Raw genomic sequence first — 21250 nt, 5'->3', positions numbered from 1 at the left:
TGTTCCTCCTCTAAAGGAATATGGTTTATCACATTTAACTAATAACTTTAAAGTTTCAATAAACTTTATAACTAGGTATGCGGAATTATTTGCTAATGGACAGGGGAAATGTTTTACTATAACTTTTACAAAAAGAGAAGGGTTATGAAGGATTAGATTGCAATAATGAATTAGACCTAAAGGGATGAGTCATTTTGTTTTGTTTCAGGATACAAATACTAAATTATATTATAACCAATCAATAAAGTCGATGCATACCTTGAACAGCAATGCATGACTAAGGCAGTTTTTGTATTATTATTATTATTAATAAGAGACAGGCAACAACCCTAGTTGGGAAAACAGGATGCTACAAACCCCAGGGTTAAAACAGGAAAAGGAGCCCAGTGATGAAAGGAAATGGAACATAAACTAAGCATGAGGTAATGAATAAAAGAATAAAAAATATTCTAAGATCAATATCATTATATAGATACGGTATGTATGAACTGAGACTTTTGTCAACCTATCCAAAAGAAACAAAGGGATTTTGACGAAGGAAAAATCTATTTCTGGGGAGAGATCTGTGACACCCTGTGAAAAGGGTCCTTCTTTACACTTTTCTAATATAAATCTTCCAAATATACTAGAGAAAGATAAAAGCATGGAATGCAGAGGTTACTACCCTCGCGCGATCACCTTGTGGGTGTCGTGTATACAACAAGGGCGTGTGAAAACCACTATTCACAGGCTGTCTTCCATTTAGATAATCCCTTCATCAAGAAGACAAGAGTTTAATTTAACTGCTTATCTGGTACTACCTGTATATACAGGGTGGGCATAATTATGCAACATGGACAAAGAGCAATCTGAATGATGAGATTAATATCCAGATCAGGAATATGGAATTTAACCAACCAACTGATTAAGATGAATTGGGCACTGAAGACCACGCAAAAAAACAATACTCGAAAAAGCAGAGAGACTTTAAAAATAATTTCCCCAAAATACATTGATCACCAAAAATATTAACACTTTCTTCTGGTGCAACTGAAAAAGAAACATACCAGATATACTTTTTCAAAAATGTTTGTTCTAATTATGCTGGTGTTGAGCAAATAATCCAGGTAGGTTAAAAGTTTTGGTCTTGAAACATCTAGTATTGGAGAACTTAACCTCAATAGAGGTTATCTATTACAATACCCTTTTCTCTTTGGGGACTAACTATAAACTGAATCTCCTGATAACCTGGTTATTTTCAATGCTTTCTGTCAAGACTAAAATTGTATCCTCATATATGCAGTAAAGCACTAGTAGTTTGACTTTCAATGCAATACACGCGTATTGCAATTTGGCAGTCTACTTATTTTTCTCCAGGTTTATTGACTTGCTCGCCTCCAACCTTTTCTCCATGTGTATTTACATTCTCCCATTTCCCCTCTACTTTAACAATACTTCAACTGACAGTGAAGTCAATAAATCAAAATGAAAACCCACCTCTATCAACAACTTTCAATGGGCCTTCCTCAACTTCCTTTCAGCAGAGGAAGCAATTTCTTTCATTTAGATTCAAATTTCCCTTCTGAGCCTATGCTAGGTTTCAAATAAATTGCAACCAAGTTTATTTTGATCAATACTTCTCAAGAAACAATAAAAATTGGTCACTTAGTATACAGATTTTATCAGTGAAAACATTCTTATATGTAATACCTGAGAAAAATGATTTGAATGGACTCCACAGCTTACACATGAAGAACAAATGGTGACCTATTTCATAGTGCTCCTGACGACCATCCCCTCCTAAGAAATTCAACTATGACATGACAATGCATATGGCATTTTATTAACCTTTTTACCCCCAAAGGACGTACTGGTAGGTTTCACAAAAGCCATCCCTTCACCCCCATGTACGTACCGATACGTCCTTGCAAAAAAATGCTATAATTTTTTTTTCATATTTTTAATAATTTTTTGAGAAAATTCAGACATTTTCCAAGAGAATGAGACCAACCTGACCTCTCTATGACAAAAATTAAGGTTGTTAGAGCAATTTAAAAAAATATATACTGCAAAAGGTGCTGGGAAAAAAATAACCCCCTGGGGGTTAAGGGTTGGAAATTTCCAAATAGCCTGGGGGTAAAAGGGTTAAAGTACTGACTATCTATTAACCTTTACAAGTACTTTGATCTAACTCTGGCCTGCATTAGGATGTTATATCTTCTTTTAACTTTGACATTTTTTTTTTTTACGATCAAACCCCAGTGATACAGCCAACCTGAGTGCTTTCCAAACCCAGCCCTGTTTTTGCCAAGTTCCACAAAGACAGATAGGAATAGCTATCAATGTGGAATCTCTTTTTCTTGATTTAGACAGGAAAAATAACACCAGATTCCAAAGATTGGCAAGAAGAAACGATTACTAACCGTGTAACCCAAGGATTACAAATTTCCTGATTAAATGTAGGAAGGGGCCAGCTTGCCATTGTTACAAGACATTAGACTGGGAAAAACTCCCCCCTTTATATTCACATCTACCTTGCAATACAGGAAAAGGGTTGAAACTATGAAAAATAAATGACGTAATCCTTGTGACTTCGAAGGGAGACGGGAGCAACTGCAGCCCAACCACGACAGCAATACTATAAAGACAAAAGCAAATATCAGACATTTCTCCTAAATTACAGCACGTATATACAAACTGAACATAAAATAAATCATATAAAAGATCATTATTACAACTTTTCTGTGGCAGCAAACTATTCCCAATGTAGCATTTATTTCTTTTAATTACTGTATGCTAATATATTTCACCAGTTCACATTAATGCTATTCTGCTTGCTTATTTGTTTATATCTTTTTGGCAACTTTTTTCATAAACTAATTGATTTTCCTTCTTTTGTGTTCTCAAACTTAATATATTTTTAGGGGTTAATGATTATTATAGGAGACCACAGTCCCTTCCAAAATATATGCTTTTCTTTTGTTAAAACCCATTCAAACTATTTTCTTACTAAGAGACCTTTTCTGGTTCCTTAATAATGCATGAACGTAGTGGTAAACTTCTTCCTCCTTAACAGAACCCGTGCATGGCAGACATTTCAAGTGTTCATTACTATTAATGAACCGATACGCGAGCCGCCACTTATCCACTTATCTCTTTGGGGGTGGAAAAGTTTATTGCAAATGAATCAACATATTTAAGACTGGTTACTTAGCGACTGTCGTATTAGATTAGTATTTCTTTCCAAGTGTGAAAATTTAATTAAATGAGAATGCATTTACTCGTTTGTAAACTTGAGCAACGAATGAATTGACATCTTAAAATCTAATTTTATTTCTTTCTAAAAATGTAAAGTTTGGCTTTGATATAAATTTAGTCTTTCAAATTGAATGTTACCTAATACCGAAACTCATCCCTTGTAATCAGGAATTGGATTATCTGAGCGATTCATTAAATATCAGCGTAAAATGAGCGCATTAACACTAATTCAAAGATGGGATAGTTTTAGTATGAAGAATTCCATAGCCTTGATATGAATTTGATCTACTTAACCAGACAGTGTTTTTTTAGGCAAACATTTTTACCAGAACACAATGGAGAGCAGCCATTGGCATAGATGGCATTGAGGATAAAGAATGACGAGAAAAAAAAAACACTTTCCTATGCTTATAGTTCGGGTACAAGAAACGCACTCCAGAAGCAACACGTTTACAGTATGAAATCTGGCTGTTAATTTGTTTGTTTGCAAATAATTGCAATTGTCAATGAAATTTCATTATTCATATTATTACATGTCGTACAAAAATATAAGATTTCTATATAAAAAGCTTTAGTGTAACCTTTGTTACAGATATGCTTTGTATGTATTTACAATTGTTACAATTTTATCGAACAAAACCTATATATTTCATTGGTAAATTATAAAGGAATATATTCAGTTTTCCATTACAATCTTATTTTCATTACTAGCATTATTCATTATTTTTTCATCATGCAAAATGGCAGCATTGATATGCTCACTTCAAAACTGTTTGATGCCTGTTTTTACTCTAAACTTGATGCTTGATAGATGTATTTTTCTATGGTTATCTATATGGTTGCACATCTCTGAGAAGACTTCAGAATATTAGGGTCCGTTCCTTTGTACTTTTAATTTCTGAATTCTGATTCATAGCCATGTTTCAGGGTGTACCCTTGCAGTTCTTCTAAAGTAAGAGTACTGTAATTAGGTTTCAATGTTATTCTCTTCATGTAAAATTCAATTTTTCCTATCATGAAAATATTATCAAACTGGACTGGATAAATCTTACTTCTAAACCTAAGGTTTGATTGAGTCGAGTACCCGTGTGTACATATAACGGATTTTGTAAAGGAAAAATGGAGTTTTTATGATAAAACAGTTTTATGAATACTTACCTGGCAGTTATATATATATAGCTAAGTCGGAGACTCAGCTATATATATAAAACTGCCAGGTAAGTACTATTCATAAAAATCAATTTTCGGGTGAGATAGCAGAAACATCCCAGGTAGAAACTGCCAACGAGGAGCTTCCATCAGGACGTCATGGCTCAAGACCAAAAAAAGCTAATTTCCAAACTTTGTCTAATGAACAAGAGACCATGGGATGAAGCTAGACCTGGTAGTATGGATTGCCACATCAATGTTTAATCTTTTGCAATTCTGACGTAACCACCACACTCTCTTGTACCACCCATCAAGGTGTGGCTAATAAGTTTGCCCCGAGAGTTGACTGGTCGTGTGGATACACCATCAATTAGTTATTTTTAGAACCTGGATACTGGCCAAGGCATCAGGAAGCTAACTGCACAGTATGCCATTTTGTAAAATTGAAGTGAACTAATCCAAACTTTACATAGATATATCAGGATGGAGAAAAAAAAAAAAAAAAAAAAAAAAAAAAAGAAAAAAAAAAAAAAACTTTAACCCTTCTAGTCAATTTTTTCTTTTACGTCCTAAAGTTGTGTTACCCAATAGCAAATTTCACTCCTACTGATTTTGGTATTCTTTTCCCTTATTACAGAATAAAAACATATTTTCAGTTCAATTTAACTTTAACAGAAGACAAAACTGTATGATTTCATTGCCTTGGCATTTTAAACAGTATAAAATTAATAGCTGCAATCACTGACACAACATCCCAAAAGTCAACTAAGTGGAACTAATGACCTTAAAAACTTAAACTTACTGAAATACAAACTAATAAACCCTATGAGGCAGTTATTTTACTACCTGTTTTCACCAAATTTACCTTCCACAAAGGCTGTTTGCATTTTTATGCTTATACAGCCTATATGATCATTAGTACATTGGTCAGTCTAAAGGTCGTCCAAACGATAATGCAAACATCATTACTAGACCACAATGACAGGAAAAAGAAGTGATGACGTCAGATTTGCAAAAACAAAGCCACGGATTTGGCAACAAACAGTGCAACCAGATCTAGCTTAGCCACAAGGTCTCTACTATAGTCCATTTCTTTTAACGATGCAGATTTGCACCGACTCGCAGTGGTGCCCTTTTAGCATGGAAAAGTTTCCTGATCGCTGATTGGTTGGACGAGATAATTCCAACCAATCAGCGATCAAGAAAATTTTCCGAGCTAAAGGGCACCGCTGCGAGTCGGTGCAAATCTGCATCGCTAAAAGAAATGGACTATAGTTCACCAAGCAAATTAGAAAATCCTACCCTTACACCAAGATCATAAACTGTCAAACTTTGAACTCGGAAGAAAGGTTGCTACAGTCAAATATTGTCACGGTGAACAGTAAATTAAAATAGAGAAGGTTGTTTGGCTGTTGTGTTTTCACTTGTCATCTATGATTAGTGACAAGCACAAAAAACAAAGGCATGGCTTTGGTTACAAACAATGATACCAAATCTAGCTTGGGGCCATGATCCCTTCAATTGTTTATCAGGCAAACTTGAATGCCCATACCTTCGCGTATGTAGTTAACTTAATAAACTGAAGACTCTGAAGTTATTTGATCACTTCCAGTCTAAAGCAGTAAAAAATCAAATAGATCAAATAGAACATAGTGAGAACTACACTGAATTATTGCAATTGCAACACTAGAAGAGCTGTAAGGGGAACTCATGTACCTAAAATATTGTTACAAATTGGACTAGACTAACTACACAACTGCACCAAAACACAAATGATCTGCTGATGGAAATGGTAAAACCATTTAAAACCAAGCAGATACAATTCATGAGGCACAAGGCCATGAAACTAACAATCGGATGTCATACAGTAAACAAGTGCCTGGCAGTGTTGAAGTTCCTTAAGTCCCATCCACACAATAGAGCAAAGACCATCAGGCAGTGCCCGTTAATGGAAAAAGTCTGTGGTCTCCACACAATGCTACCTATTCCAGTAGAACACTGTATACAGAAAGTAATGTAATCATTAAAATACGACGTGTAAAATTTTGAATATTGGGAGGTACTTTAAGCAAAAGAATTGTAAAGATGACGAATTACAGTCTTTAACATATTGGATAAGAAAGTTTTTTTTTTTTTTTTTTTGACAAGAAACAATTCACAAAAATATTCCATTAGTGAGGAAAAGATGTATTTGTTTTAACTTAGATATGGTGAAATAAGTATCATAACTGAAACCGCTCTTTCTACGATCTCATCAAAGAGATTTTAAAAAAACCGAATAATTTTGCATCAATTTTCCTTATATATTTCATCCAGGAATATCTTCGAAGTGATTTTAGCTCAAGTTTTTACAAAACAGATTTATCTGAAGAATACACAGACCTCCAACGTTCAGATGAGGAAGAGGAAATAAACTTTTAGTTGTTACTGTACATGGAATGTGCAAATAGTGTCTGATTTTTTGTTTACATAACCTCCAGAAAATACAGTATAATTTACTAAAGAATAAGTTTCCCATCATTGGTATCGCTTACAATCATCTCTTGCAGCCGAGATAGAAGCAATGATGACGATACGTATTGAAAAGGGTGTAGATAACTTGCATGAATCGACTATGAATGTTAAAAACCTTGTTGCTAGCAAAAGCAAACTTTGGAAAAATAAACTTTTTGTAAAACTTAGTTCTAAACATTAAGACAATCATTAACTTTTCATAAGACAACTCATAAAATATATACATATGTTAAGTTACCTAACCTTCTATAACTAATACAGTATTTATAAGTTACTTGAGAAAATAATTTCTTCTTAAAAGAATACATTAATGTAATACATTTTTAATTAAGACTTACGAATATTACGTATTCTTTTTGCGAGCATCTTGCTCTTTTTAACTTAAAAAATCTTCTATAAAAATATTTTCACTTCTATGTCTTTGTACAGATTACAAGAAAAAGTATAATTGCTGCATTTTAATACTATTTTACTGTACGAATTATTATCATGGAATGCAGTCTAGTACATTATAAATACAATTACTGATGTCAACTTTTATTGAAGTTGAAGCAGTTATCCATTCATTTGGTTCAAGACACATTCGTTGAAATAGTTTTTGAAACAAATTGGCACAGTGTGTTCAGCGATTTCGGACAACTAGAAAACCAGACATGCTTACGTTCTTCAGTGGACAAAATCGGAAAGTCCTCATTGGACGTACCTATCACCGCATTTGCCGGCGTTACCAAATTGTTTGGATGGCGCTTTACCCAAACTCCGAAATCGGCAGTTAAGTTATTTGCCTGCACTGTCCTCGCTTTTGAAATCAGGGACCATTTATGTTCCCTATTATACTCTGGTAACAATGTTTGCCTGACAGGTACTGATTGGTTGTGTGGGTATACCCTTATCAGTTATACATAAAACTTTAACATATGGCTATTTGCTTGAACTATCGTGTTCTATTAATAGAGTTCTGATACATAAAACTTAATTAATGTTACTGGCTTGAACTACTGTGTTCTATCAATTGTTCAGATTTTTGCCTCCAACCAAGGTCATGCATAAAGGGAAAACCCTGGTGACTCAAGGTACCCCCACAAAAAAAAATATATCAGATAAGACTATAAACTGTAACTAGTTGCCAACCTTTAAAATACTCTATCTTAAATCTTTCAAATTAAAAAAATTAATCCTCAAACGACTACAACTCCCAATAATAGATAAATTTGGCGATAGAACACCAATTTTGGGTTCTGTCAAGAAACCAGTTATAAATTTATACTGCAACGATCATAAATGCGAAGAGAAAAATGTATTTTCAAATGTTAAACACTACTTCCAATTTAATAAAAAAATGTCCAGCCATATTTTACGATTTTTTTTTTCAATGTTTTCTTTACGAGGCATACACTCTTCAAAGACAGCTTGGGCAAATTTTTCAGCCTTTATTACAAAGCTGTACTTGAAGTAGGTTTAATTGTAAATATATTACACCATTAGAGAGAGAGAGAGAGAGAGAGAGAGAGAGAGAGAGAGAGAGAGAGAGAGAGAGAGAGAGAGAGAGAGAGAGAGATATCTTTTCAACTACAATAATGTATTTGACTTGTGTGATTTTCACTTGATATAAATTTCACTTTGTCATCAATGTATAAAGCACTTTGTTCACAAGTTACATCTTAACCTAAATCACAAAAATGAAGACATACAGAGAGGGCTTCCCATCCCGCCACCTATCTCTCCTACCTACCCCATGGGGCTCATGATACCGTCCCCACTAAGAGGATCTTGGGAGATCCCTTCTAGCTACCTAAGGGGGCTCATTACCGTCCCCCTGAAAACTACCGTACAGCGGGAGGAAACAGAGCTCATGACGTGTCTCTGCCATCCCTTTACTACTTTACAATTTTATTTCCTAGAAATACAGCTGGTGATGACGACGCTGGCAGGAGCATCGGCAATGGCACAGCATCATCAGCATATAGGTAGCGGGAGACTCCTCGAGCAGTGTTTATAGGGAAGAATGAAATATTAAAATTACAATCGCTGCTGCCTGTAGACGCCAAAGCTGTAATAAGGAATATTTTAACCAGGTTTATTATGAAATATCACAAACATATACTGTACAGTGCACGACATTTCTGGCGTCTCGAAGCACAGGACCAGAGAGGCAATCAAATTTCCTGAAATGTCAAGGTCTAGAAGGATTAAATGAGAAGAGACAAAGCATATTAATATGTCCATAACCAAAATACTTTTTTACAGTTCTAATTCCAAAATAATTTCAAATACATGTCATACTGGGTTAAGCTTTATGATCAAAGTCAAAATTTACTTCATGAATAAACCGGTTATGTATCAAGTAAAAATAAATAATATTGTGTACTTAATATCACACCTAATTCTGATAAAGAGCAAAGCTTATACATGGATGAATAACTTTATCACAGGCCTTCTTAAATAAAACATTTCCTTACCACACAAAAAGGTCTAAAAATTACATCGTAATTCAAACGTTTTTCTACATTGATAAAAAAATATTCTGCATAAACTCAAATTATATTTATAAAATGATTACCCTGCAACAAAAATTAATAAAACTCAAAATGGATAAAACAAAATAAAAATCTCTGCCTACCTGGAAAAAAAAACTGAAGTCAAAACGGAAATAAAAGAAACAAAATCTTTAAACTTAACACAATGAATGACCCACTTACGTCTCTTTGGTGATATGAGCTTGACTCCTCCTGGCTTATCTGAGGTGAGTGGGGAAGAAGAGACAGAACTCTTCAAACGCTTATCAGGTATCGAAGATGAGGCGACTAACTCGTCCAACGGAGAAGGGCGTTTTACGCCCTGCCCGGGTGTTCCACTGGTTGACTTTTTATCACTGGCTCCTCCAGGTTGGGCCTTCTTCCCTGGAGGCTTTGTGGGTTCGTCCAACAGACCAGTATTACGAAACCCACGCGATTTGTAGGTCTTAACCGAAGGCTTCTTGGATTCCGAGGCATCTGAATCCGCCGAGCCGAGAGCATCGAGAAAACTTGAAGTTGTTTTCCTTGGAATCTTTGCAAGGCCATCAGCACTCAAAGGTTTGACTTTCTCTAGGGTAGCTTTATCTTCATTTTCTTGCTCTTTCTTTTTATCATGCTTATCTTCTCTTTCTTTATCTTTGCTCTTGTCCTTGCTGCTACTGCTACTACTTTTTCTATCTTTATCCCTACTGCTTTTACTCCTGTCCTTATCACGATCTCTACTCTTAGAACTGCTTTCTCTGTCTTTATCCTTTCCACTTTTGCTGTGGCTACTGCTACTTCTATGTTTGTCACTTTTTGAGCTTTTATCGGACCTACTACTACTGCTGCTACTACTACTACTCTTTGAACTTTTGGAATCCTTATCCTTTTCTTTTTTCTTATCGTCTTTTGATTTTTTGTCTTTGTCGTGTTCCTTTTCTCTCTTATCTTTCTTTTCACTATCCCTATGTTTATCTTTATCTTTACTTTTATCTTTACTACTCTTGGGGTCTTTCTCATTTTTCAGACCTGTCTTCTCTTTACCAGAATCAGTCTCCTCCCCTCTACTGTCAGAGTTTTCATCGTTATTATTTACACTTTTATTTTCCCGAGTGTCACTGCTCAAGACGTCCTTGTCACTCGCTTTCTCTACTTCAGAATTTGTTTCCATTGCACTTTCCCCTTCGGCCTCAGAAGACGACGAAGGAGCAGAGTTACTCACACTACCACTAGAAGAGACTGCAGAACTAACTACTGAATTACTCATTGTTGTTGTTGTGCTAGTAGCAGTATTTTCTGCTGTCTTTGATATGTCTGTCATCTCAACATCCCCATTTTCATTTGACAGAGAGTTTGTCGAGGATGTAACACAATTGTTAACGGCCCCACTTGCACCATCTTCCGCAGCATTGTTTGTATTGCCGACATCAGACACACCTTTTTTCTCTGGTGTCACATCTGGCTCAGTAGTACTATTAGAAACCTCTTCGTCGCTTATTCGCGCTTTCCGTACTTCTTTTCTGATGATGCTCAGAGGTTTGTTATCATCACTGTCATTGGAATCCTGACTCACCCTCTGAGAGGACACTTTTGCAAGGACCTGCGATCCGCTTCTGATGGTGATGCGTATGGGCGTGGTCGGAGCGGGGGTTGTGTCGCTTTCGGTCGAAGCATTGGAAGAGTCGTCCTGGCCTTCCCCGGACGAACTGCCATCGCCACCTTCGTGAGTAGAGTCACTATTTACAGCCGGAGCGGCAGAATTCTCAGCAGAACTACTGTTTTCTCCCACAGACATTTTGCTTGGCTTGGAATCTGAGGAATCACTGACCGAAAGTGGGGAGTCTGCGCTTGAGCCGCCACCCGACAATCCTACGCCTGCTATTGTCCCGGAGCCGTCACCTTGTATGACTACTTCCATCCATTTCAAAACAATTTGCTTTGCCATGTTCTGAACATCTGAAAAATAAAAAGCATTTTCATTAAGCTATGTATGTATATTATCAATCACAACACTTCTTTTTTCCTAAATACTGTAAATGTCTTATGTAATATTCATATTTGGGTTTGGTAAAAGTACAGAATCTAGCATGTGTGGAATCCTGAGCAGGGACAGGATCAGAAATGAGTATACTAAAGGGACAGTCAAAGTAGGAGAAGTGTCGAAAATAATTCAGCAAAAACTACAGTAGTTTGGGCATGTCAGGTTGAGAGAAAATAATGTGTACCAATGGTCATGGAGGTCGACGCGGGAAGGAGGAGGGGAAGGCCACAGTTCAGATGGAAAGATAAAGTAGCAAATGACATGAGGGAAAAAAAGGATTAAAAGAACAGGATGCCTAGGAGAGAACAAATGGAGAATGGAGAAAGCTTACACAAAACAGCAACCCTATAAAGGGATAGGTAAAAGCTGTAGAAAAAGACAGATTTAGCATAAGTTTATTACAATTAACGATGGTTCCTGATCTTTCCAGCAGGGGGTAACGTTAAATGTTATTTGAATGGTCAAAAAGGCTCCAGCTTCAATGCCTTCATCTGAATTTGATCATTGCTTATTCAACTGCTGTATACTTGTGACTTTCTGGCTCCAATTTTCAAACTACTGTACATAAGAAAACTGATGCTTCAAGCCAAAAATACAAATCTATAAAACAACAATACTCTGAGCCAAAATATGCGATACTGCCTGAAAATTAACATGCACTGTAAGGTTTCTTATCCCCAAGGAGAATGGCTACTGTTAAAATACTTGGAAATTTGCAGTCTTCAAAAATCTTAAGCTTTTAGAATACTGTACATCATTACGTGTGGTTTCCTTTCTTTCAACATTGATAATAAAGACTATGTTAATGAAATTGTAGTTTTTGTCTCTCATTAAGCCTTAATTCAACTTGATATTTCATTGGCATGGTTAATTTCTGCAACCAAAGAACTAGATTTTGATGTGCTTTTAGCACACCAACAACCACATCTGGCCACCAAAGTTCTCTTTGCCTTAATGTAAACTGTGAACAATCATTCAGGCAATATTACTGATGTCAATATTTAGAGATTTAGGACTGTAACACTTCTTTAATGACAAATGACTTGTTTCCATAGAGTTTGTATGTTATTACACCTTTTTTAAGATCAAGTTACCTGTATGCTAATTAAATTCCTGAACATTACATCCATATTCTGCGGCAAAAAAATTCCCTATTCATTCCCTTTCCTCAGGGTTTCAGGATACTTCATGAATGTGGTCCCTCTCTACATATATATACAATCTGCTAACAATTCCAAAACTGTAGCTCAATGCAAATGTGAACAGCAATATGGAATTCTACCAAGCTATGCAAACACTCATACTGTATACAACAGAAGGTCCTGAACTTACATGCACTTTGAGATACAAGCACAAATTCAACTGACACCACAAATCTCAAATATTGTATCAAAATTCATAATGAAATACTGTAGTAAGACAATATTAAACAATTTAATGCAGTAAGCAAGAAGATATTTGCAATATGAAATGAGACTACTTGTTGACTTTTGCATATGAAAATCGTAGGCACGAGTTAGGTGAAGCCTACCTTAGGGGGGAAAAAAAGAAAAAAAAATTTACATACAGCTTCTTGGAACCTATCCCACCATCAGATCTCTGTGCTCAAAATCCGGAAAAGCCGGTGTCAATATTATCATGAAGTCATGATGATGTACCGCACGTGTATCACACAAGCTTGTACACTGTAACACTATGTTTTTTTTCTTCATATTATTATTGTTATTGTTCTTCCCTCGCACTGATAACCTGTTTATGCCTGGATGCTCTTGCATCCAAAAAAAGTAAGTTGGATTCGTCTCGTCTCTCAGTCACTCCTAACCGGGTGTCAATATCATCATGAAGTCATGATGTCACCTGTGAAGCATTTTCCAGATGATTTATGTGTATCACCTGTTAGGAGTGACAGAGACGAGACGAATCCTCTTCGTCTTCGTCTAAACACATCGACCCCACATAGAAGTGGGAAAAGATGTAGACAGGTGACATCATGGCTTCATGATGATATTGACACCCGCTTCACGGGAATGAGGGCTTAGAAGTAACAGATATGTGATAGTGGACAACAACAGCTTTTGGGAGAAGTTTGTAAAGTGAGGACTCTCTATTTTGGTATCAGTATGTCCTCCAACAACGAGCTTAATAAAAGGAAGGCTCCATTTCACCTATGCCATCTACTTATCTATTACTTGAAAGTACATTCTGGCACGCTATTCTATCTTGTTTCTTTTCCTCTTGTTTTTATGTAGTTTTTAACCCTTTTACCCCCAAAGGACGTACTGGTACGTTTCACAAAACTCATCCCTTTACCCCCATGGACGTACCGGTACGTCCTTGCAAAAAAATGCTATAAAATTATTTTTTTCATATTTTTGATAATTTTTTGAGAAACTTCAGGCATTTTCCAAGAGAATGAGACCAACCTGACCTCTCTATGACAAAAATTAAGGCTGTTAGAGCAATTTTAAAAAAAATATACTGCAAAATGTGCTGGGAAAAAAATAACCCCCAGGGGGTTAAGGGTTGGAAATTTCCAAATACCCTGGGGGTAAAAGGGTTAATGTTTATATATTATAGATCTAATTCAATATTGTAAATGATTTTAAAATATTCTGTTTTGATTGTAATTACTTCTCTTGCAGTTTCATTCATTTCCTTGTTTCCTTTCGTCACATTGCTATTTTTCCCTGTTGGAGCCCTTGGGCTTATAGCATCTTGCTTTAAAACTAGGGTTGTAGCTGGGCTAGTAATAATAATACAGTAATGATAATAATAATAGGTTAGTATATACAGTATTTTCATGCTCTTATGATTGGCTCTTTTTTAAGTTTATCCATGCAAGATAAATGTCAGTATCGCTGCTTCAGAATGGGTTTTTGAAAAAGAAATATTCATTCCGATTATTTGAAAAAGAAATATTCATTCCGATTATTTTAGTTTTCCTTTAATCAAAAAGTTGCATGTATCCAGGTAACTTTCAGTTGTTTATTACTTGTATGATGTAAAACTATATATACAAAAGGGGTCAAATAAACATGCAAAGTTTATAAGACTAACTCAAACAGATACAGAATGTCCTCAACTTACAAACAATTGATTTCAAGAAGCTGTTTGTTACTATCAGGTTATTACAAATGTTGTTTTGTTTATTGTATCAAATTCTATATTTTTCATTACAGTATTTCTTTATCTTATCTTTGTTATCCTCACTTGGATTTGTGTTTGTATCTCAGAATGTTTGTAGTTCGAGTGTTTGAAAGTTGGTGACATTCTGTAAAACTAAATTCACTTCACTTCACTTCCACTCCCAGGTAGGCTTTTAGCCTGTCAGTGGGGGAGAGAAAACTCCTACCAGACGCGTCCCCCGGGTGGCGGATGGGGGAACCCCTAGGAATTAAACTCTCTTGGGGCTGCTCTGAGTATGTTGAATATGGAGCCGTGGACCAAACGACTGAGGTGCTGACAGTATATTCAGCAATAGGTTATGACAGGCCTAGCAAGCCGCTAACTGAATCTTTAACGCTCAAGAAACTCAAGGATCAGTTGTAAAACTAAATTAAAGATGAAAATTAGAGCAGATATTTTCTAGGATTTGGACAGCCAGAAGAGACCTTACGAAAAGTGAGATGGTAAACAATACCGGTGGGGGTGAGCAAATTCTGCAAAGAACCTTTCAGTATGATCTTTGGTAGTGCAACGTATATTGTTTACAAAGATCCCTAACAGGACTGAATTTAAAATAGCTTGTTCTTTTCCATGTGAATATTTTTGTCACACTTTAACCCTTTTACCCCTAGGCTATTTGGAAATTTCCAACCCTTAACCCCCAGGGGGTTATTTTTTTCCCAGCACATTTTGCAGTATATTTTTTTTTTAAATTGCTCTAACAGCCTTAATTTTTGTCATAGAGAGGTCAGGTTGGTCTCATTCTCTTGGAAAATGCCTGAATTTTCTCAAAAAATCATCAAAAATATGAAAAAATACATTTTTATAGCATTTTTTTGCAAGGACGTACCGATACGTCCATGGGGGGTAAAGTGATGGCTTTTGTGAAACGTACCAGTACGTCCTTTGGGGGTAAAAGGGTTAATAGAGCCTTGACTAAATCTAAGATCTATACTTCTATTAAAAGTGCTTTTTTCCTATTTGTATGGGGTAAGCACGGTTCCCTTACTTTTGAATTACTTTGCTTTGGCTTTGGGGTAGACCGTAGTCCCAATCGGCTGTTTTAGTCTGACATTGCCGAGACCTCGGTACCACATATTCATGTGTTGTACCAGTCATCAGTGTCCTTCCTCCCAGCAGCGAGAGTCCTGGTGCGGTAAGGTTGACAGTTCGAGACGTATGAGGTATCTTATTTTTTTAGGTGTTGGAGTGGATTTGTTTTCGTGTGTATTACCAATGCAAACACTCAAATATTACTAAAAATCTCAAAAACCTACCTTTTTTCCTTTTGACAAAAACTATATAATGAGATTACTAATGGACGAAGACATCCACAGCTCCCTTGAAACCTTAACGATTGAATGAAAAGCAATTTACCTGCGTTGACACATTCCCGCGAAAGCTCCTTGACTAATCTGGGCGTCGCGTACCGCTTCAGTCTAGTGACCGACATAGGGGAGGTCTCGAGCAGGCTCAACACTTGCAATGACAGAGGCCAATTACTGGCCTTCACAGCCTCCTGAAGCCAAGTACCTACAAGCTCCCATCCTCCTTCGTCATAGAATCTGTATATAAAACAAATTGAATAACTGTCCATTAATAGATATATTTTACAACAATTCAAGAACACAATACAACTCAACTTATGCTTAACGATATAAAGTGGTGTAGGCCCAAGAACCACCAAGAGATAGATAATGTCGGAGAGATATACTTACGCATCCAGCAGAGCATAGTCTGTCGCCTGCAAGATGTTTAAATAAATGCACTTGCTCACTAGCTTTTTGGAATACTTGGACATAAGCCTGCAAATAAAAAAGAAACAAATATTACATTTTGCATAAAAAAAAAGAGAGAGAGAGAGAGAGAGAGAGAGAGAGAGAGAGAGAGAGAGAGAGAGAGAGAGAGATTTTAGCAGTCGACCAATGGGAGATGCTTCAGGTTTTAAAGAAGATATTTTCAAAATCGCTCACACAAACTAAGAAAAAAAAACTGAGCATAAATATGATGCAATCAATTACTCCTGTTTATTGCTTTTCTTAAGATGGAAAAAATAAAGACAGGGAAAGAAAACAAAAAGTCTGTTGAAACTTGGAGTACTTTGTAACAAAAAAAGAAGAAGAAGAAGAAGAAGAAGAAGAAGAAGAAGAAGAAGAAGAAGAAGAAGAAGAAGAAGAAATGGTGGAAGATTGGAGACGACCAGATAATTTATGAATTCCATTTCGGAAATGCAATTGACAACAATGACGACTAAGCAAAGATAACACACAATCTAATGGTTTACTGAACTGGTGCCTCCAGAAGTGCTGATATGCTCATCCTTGCTGTGCATTACATCTACCTTATCAATCAAGTTGCAATACTGTATTTCTGGGCTCGACCTGTGTCGCTCCGTGAAATGCTCCTCTAGCACCATTTCTAAGGCATAGTTATTGCTGAAAATACCAGAGAAAAAGAGATGCATGGAATGCCAGGAATAAACCTAGCTCGCTCACACTGGGCAACACAGGTCCCTCGCCCAGAAATAGATTTTTCCTTCGTCAAAATCCCTTTTACGTAATATCTTCACATAAAAATGGACCGAATTTAATTTTTCTTTAGTAGATAGGAATGTACCTAAAACTAAGTTTTTGTTTAGTAAATGTTTTAACCCCTTTACCCCCAGGCCATTTGTAACTTCCCAACCCTTAACCAAAAGGGGTTATTTTTTTTCAAGCACATTTTGGAGTATATTTTTTTTAAATTGCTCTCACAGCCTTAATTTTTGTCAGAGAGAGGTCAGGTTGGTCTCATTCGCTTGGAAAATGCCTGAAGTTTCTCAAAAAATTATCAAAAATATGCACAAAAAAAATGTAAATAGCAGTTTTTTGCAAGGACGTACTGGTACGTCCATGGGGGTAAAGGGATGAGTTTTGTGAAACGTACCAGTACGTCCTTTGGGGGTAAAAGGATTAAGTAATTGTATTTTACTGAATATGATTTCAACGAATCTAGAATTCAGCAGTGTCAGTAGTTGGTGGCGGGAAATCACCCCTCATGATAGCACACTGAGAAGCCACTTTGACCTTCACTTCAGAATCGAGGGGGTAGTTAAGGCAGGATGAAAATACATTGAAATACAAGTATGCAATAGACTTAAGAGCAAAATAAGATTGCTTGGCGTGGGCAAAGGCCTGCTTTCTACCGAGTGACCCTCTAGTGTGTACAGTACTGCATTATAATGCTGAATTGGAGGACTTGGTTCATGTCGTAAAGTGCTTATTAATATAGGGAAATGGTTACCGCTATAAAGGCCGTCTAGCATGTCCCATTTAAACCTATCAACAACATTGTTGGAACAGTGTCAAGTTAGGATTATGGTCGTTTTCTACAAACATTTCAAGATGAAGAGTGCTAGTTGTACACTTTTTTATCAGATGGTCAACACACATACACACACACACACTCAGCACTGTGATATTCTAATTTACCACACAGGTTTTTATTTTTGATCTTGGCTAAGTTTTCAACCAAATTGTTAATTTTATGTATATTTATGTTTTTAACCCCCCCGCTACTTCTCTGTTGCACTGCAACCTACACCAGCATACCGCTTGAGAATCCCCTTCGATCCCCAGTATGTCAACATTCACTTGCAGCCAATGATATGATAATATATTTAGCAATAATAATAATAAGTAACTATCACCACTATCACTATAATCCTCATCTGAGCTATCTGGCAGGTACTCAACCCTAAGGCAGAAGCACCATCATCACCCACGTACAAGGAAAAAAAAATATGTGAAATATGACAAAAATCTTATAAAATGTTTAGAATTTTAATTCACAATGTTTAATCATAAAACTGAAATAATAATTCACCAATGACTGCCTGAGGAACACTGGCTAAATATTCAAGAAATCCACCCCATACCTCATCTCTGGTTATGGTTCACTTTCCCTTTGCCTACACATATACCGAATAGTCTGGCCTATTCTTCACAAATTCACCTGTCCTCATACACCTAACAACACTGAGATTACCAAACAATTCTTCTTCACTCAAGGGGTTAACTACTGCACTGTAATTGTTCAGTGTCTACTTTCCTCTTGGTAAGAGTAGAAGAGAGACTTTAGCTATGGTAAGCAGCTCTTCTAGGAGAAGGACACTCCAAACTCAAACCATTGTTCTCTAGTCATGAGTAGTGCCATAGCCTGTACCATGGTCTTCCACTGTCTTGGGGTAGAGTTCTCTTGCTTGAGGGTCCACTTGGGCACACTATTCTATCATATTTCTCTTTCTCTTATGTTAAGTTTTTATAGTTCTTGAAATATTTTATTTTTCATTGTTTCCTTTCTTCACTGGGTTATTTGCCCTGTTGAGGCCCCTGGCCTTATAGCATTCTGCTTTTCCAACTAGGGTTGTAGCTTAGCAAGTAATAATAATAACAGTATGAAGATGACGTCACAACATTCATCAAATATTTTTTGGCGGAAACGAATCGTGGGTGGAGCTTCAGCAACGCCCTGGTAAACAATTCCTTGCCTTAAACCCCACCCAATGTATGAAAGCTGCTTTGCTTGGTTAGGAACAAAGAATAACGTACACATGTACGTTGCTTTCCTTTCTTACTGTATGGTAAAATGTCTGCGTAGCAGTGATAAAAGGGTTAATTTTATTGAATTCAGAAATGAAGTAATTTTGTGGGCAGGTTTATTCTCTGCCATTGTTTATGTGAAATCTCTGATTTATCAGTTATGCTTGTAACTGAAAATGGGTTTATTTCTTCATTTAGCACATCATTTGTTAGGTTTCTTTCCGCTATTTGAGCGTCATATGGATTCTTAGGACTTCAGGTTTTACCACCTGCTTGGTGGTGCTTGGTAGCTTTATTAGCTATGAAGTTAGGTTTAGCTGTGAGTTTGAGTTAATGTTTCAGTTACTGCAGTACTTGAATTAGGTAAATTTATAAATGAACCTTCCTCTAGATCGAGTTTAAAGGAAACCACTAAAATGCCTCAATATTTGGTCTTTTTGATTTTGGAGCTGTACTTTCTAGACCACATTTTCTCCCCCCCACACATTTTGATTTTGGAGATTCAAGTCCAACCTTTTCGAATTCGGAAAAATCTTCCGTGTCTTTGGTGGTGCAATTAGTGGCTAGGTATGTCAAACCTGTTTTGAACATTAATCAGGGATTTTTGTTTGGTAAGGTAATTTTGAGTAGTACAGTACTGCTATTTTCTCTTTCCGTTAACATAGAATGCATTAGTGGCTTATTAGTAATGGCTACAGTGGGAGAACACAATTTCAAATTGATTGTCTTCGTATTTATATACCTAGTGAGGCTGTAGCATTTTAAGCCTCATAATGGGTGGATTTTGTGGGACCTGCTGATAATACTGCGTAATTTCAATATTCTGAAGCCTAGCTCCAACAGAACAATGACCAGTAATCGAGTTATTCATCGAATCCGGTAGACTGGATACCCACCAACGTATGTACTGTATTCCTAAAACTTTTTTCCTACCTGAACCAAAAGTAATGTGCTAATCATTGGCAGCTTCAATTATGGCTTGTTCCAGCTTGTACTTAGACCATTGTCTAGTTACGAAAATGAGCTCTCTTATAGTGAAAACAAAATTTGTCTACCTTAGAAAGGTTATGGAACTAGCAGTTGAAACATCTCTCACTTGTGCATTTGACATTAACATGGGCAAACTCATAAAATTTGCTGCTGCCTCCGATGCCTTAGATGACCGCGGAGGTAGCAGCAGTAGGGGATTCAGCATTATGAAGCTTCATCTGTGGTGGACAATGTGGGAGGGTGGGCTGTGGCACCCTAGCAGTACCAGCTGAACTTGGTTGAGTCCCTTGTTAGGCTGGGAGGAACGTAGAGAGTAGAGGTTCCCTTTTTGTTTTTGTTTCATTTGTTGATGTCGGCTACCCCCCAAAATTGGGGGAAGTGCCTTGGTATATGTATATATGTATGTACATTGGTCGTGGATAAAATTTCCTGACAGCAATGTTCAAGAATCTAATCTTATCATCGTCAGGTAGAGAAGCTGTTGGAAAACCTAATAAAATGGCAACATTATTCCCTTTTTGATTTCTTAACTTTAAAATCATTACGAGGACATCTTTTCAATATGTCCTTTTTTTTCCAGGCACTTTTAGCCCTTGATTATATTCCTATGTCCTACTCTGTACGAAGGACCATGCCAGACTGGTTCAACTATGATCCTGAGAGTAATTTATTTTTCTTCCCCTTAAAGATAAGAGTCCTTGGGTACAAAGTCAAATTCAGTCTCACTGATATTTTGACTGTTATATACAGAAGGCTTCACAATATTAGACAGATCAGGAACTTCATTAATTATAATTTTCTTAAAAGGCAATTTTAGCCCTGGAAGAGTTAGGCTTCGTTTATCACTTGCTCCTTTCAATTTTATCCTTCAGATTTTCCAGAAATGCATTACAATATTATATATTTCATAGTTTATATAGAGGGAAACTTTCATGGAACATGATACTTTCATTTTATAATTTATAGCCACTTGAGATCCTGTGGAAGGTGGGATAAAAGGTTCCAGTGTGTGAATACCGGAGAAATTATTACTGGAAGAGGTTCTTCTTAGTAGTCAGGTTTTGAACAAAATGTTC

General features: G+C 36.4%; 1 protein-coding gene across 3 annotated transcripts in view; it reads right to left on the bottom strand.

The window, feature by feature from the left end:
* The window catches only part of LOC137655614 (dentin sialophosphoprotein-like), a 180486-nt gene that overhangs the window by 55045 nt on the left and 104191 nt on the right, over positions 1-21250 (bottom strand). For all 3 annotated transcript variants that reach the window (XM_068389525.1, XM_068389524.1, XM_068389526.1), the window contains exons 3-5: positions 16323-16409; positions 15982-16169; positions 9600-11354 (exon numbers count right to left, since the gene is read on the bottom strand). In XM_068389525.1, the coding sequence (XP_068245626.1) occupies positions 9600-11354; positions 15982-16169; positions 16323-16409 (2030 nt within the window). The remainder of the gene's footprint in view (positions 1-9599; positions 11355-15981; positions 16170-16322; positions 16410-21250) is intronic.

The sequence above is a fragment of the Palaemon carinicauda genome, chromosome 16, assembly GCF_036898095.1.
Source record: "Palaemon carinicauda isolate YSFRI2023 chromosome 16, ASM3689809v2, whole genome shotgun sequence".
NCBI lineage: Eukaryota > Metazoa > Arthropoda > Malacostraca > Decapoda > Palaemonidae > Palaemon > Palaemon carinicauda.
Note: the sequence above shows the minus strand (reverse complement) of the source record. Positions and strands in the feature narration are given on the sequence as shown.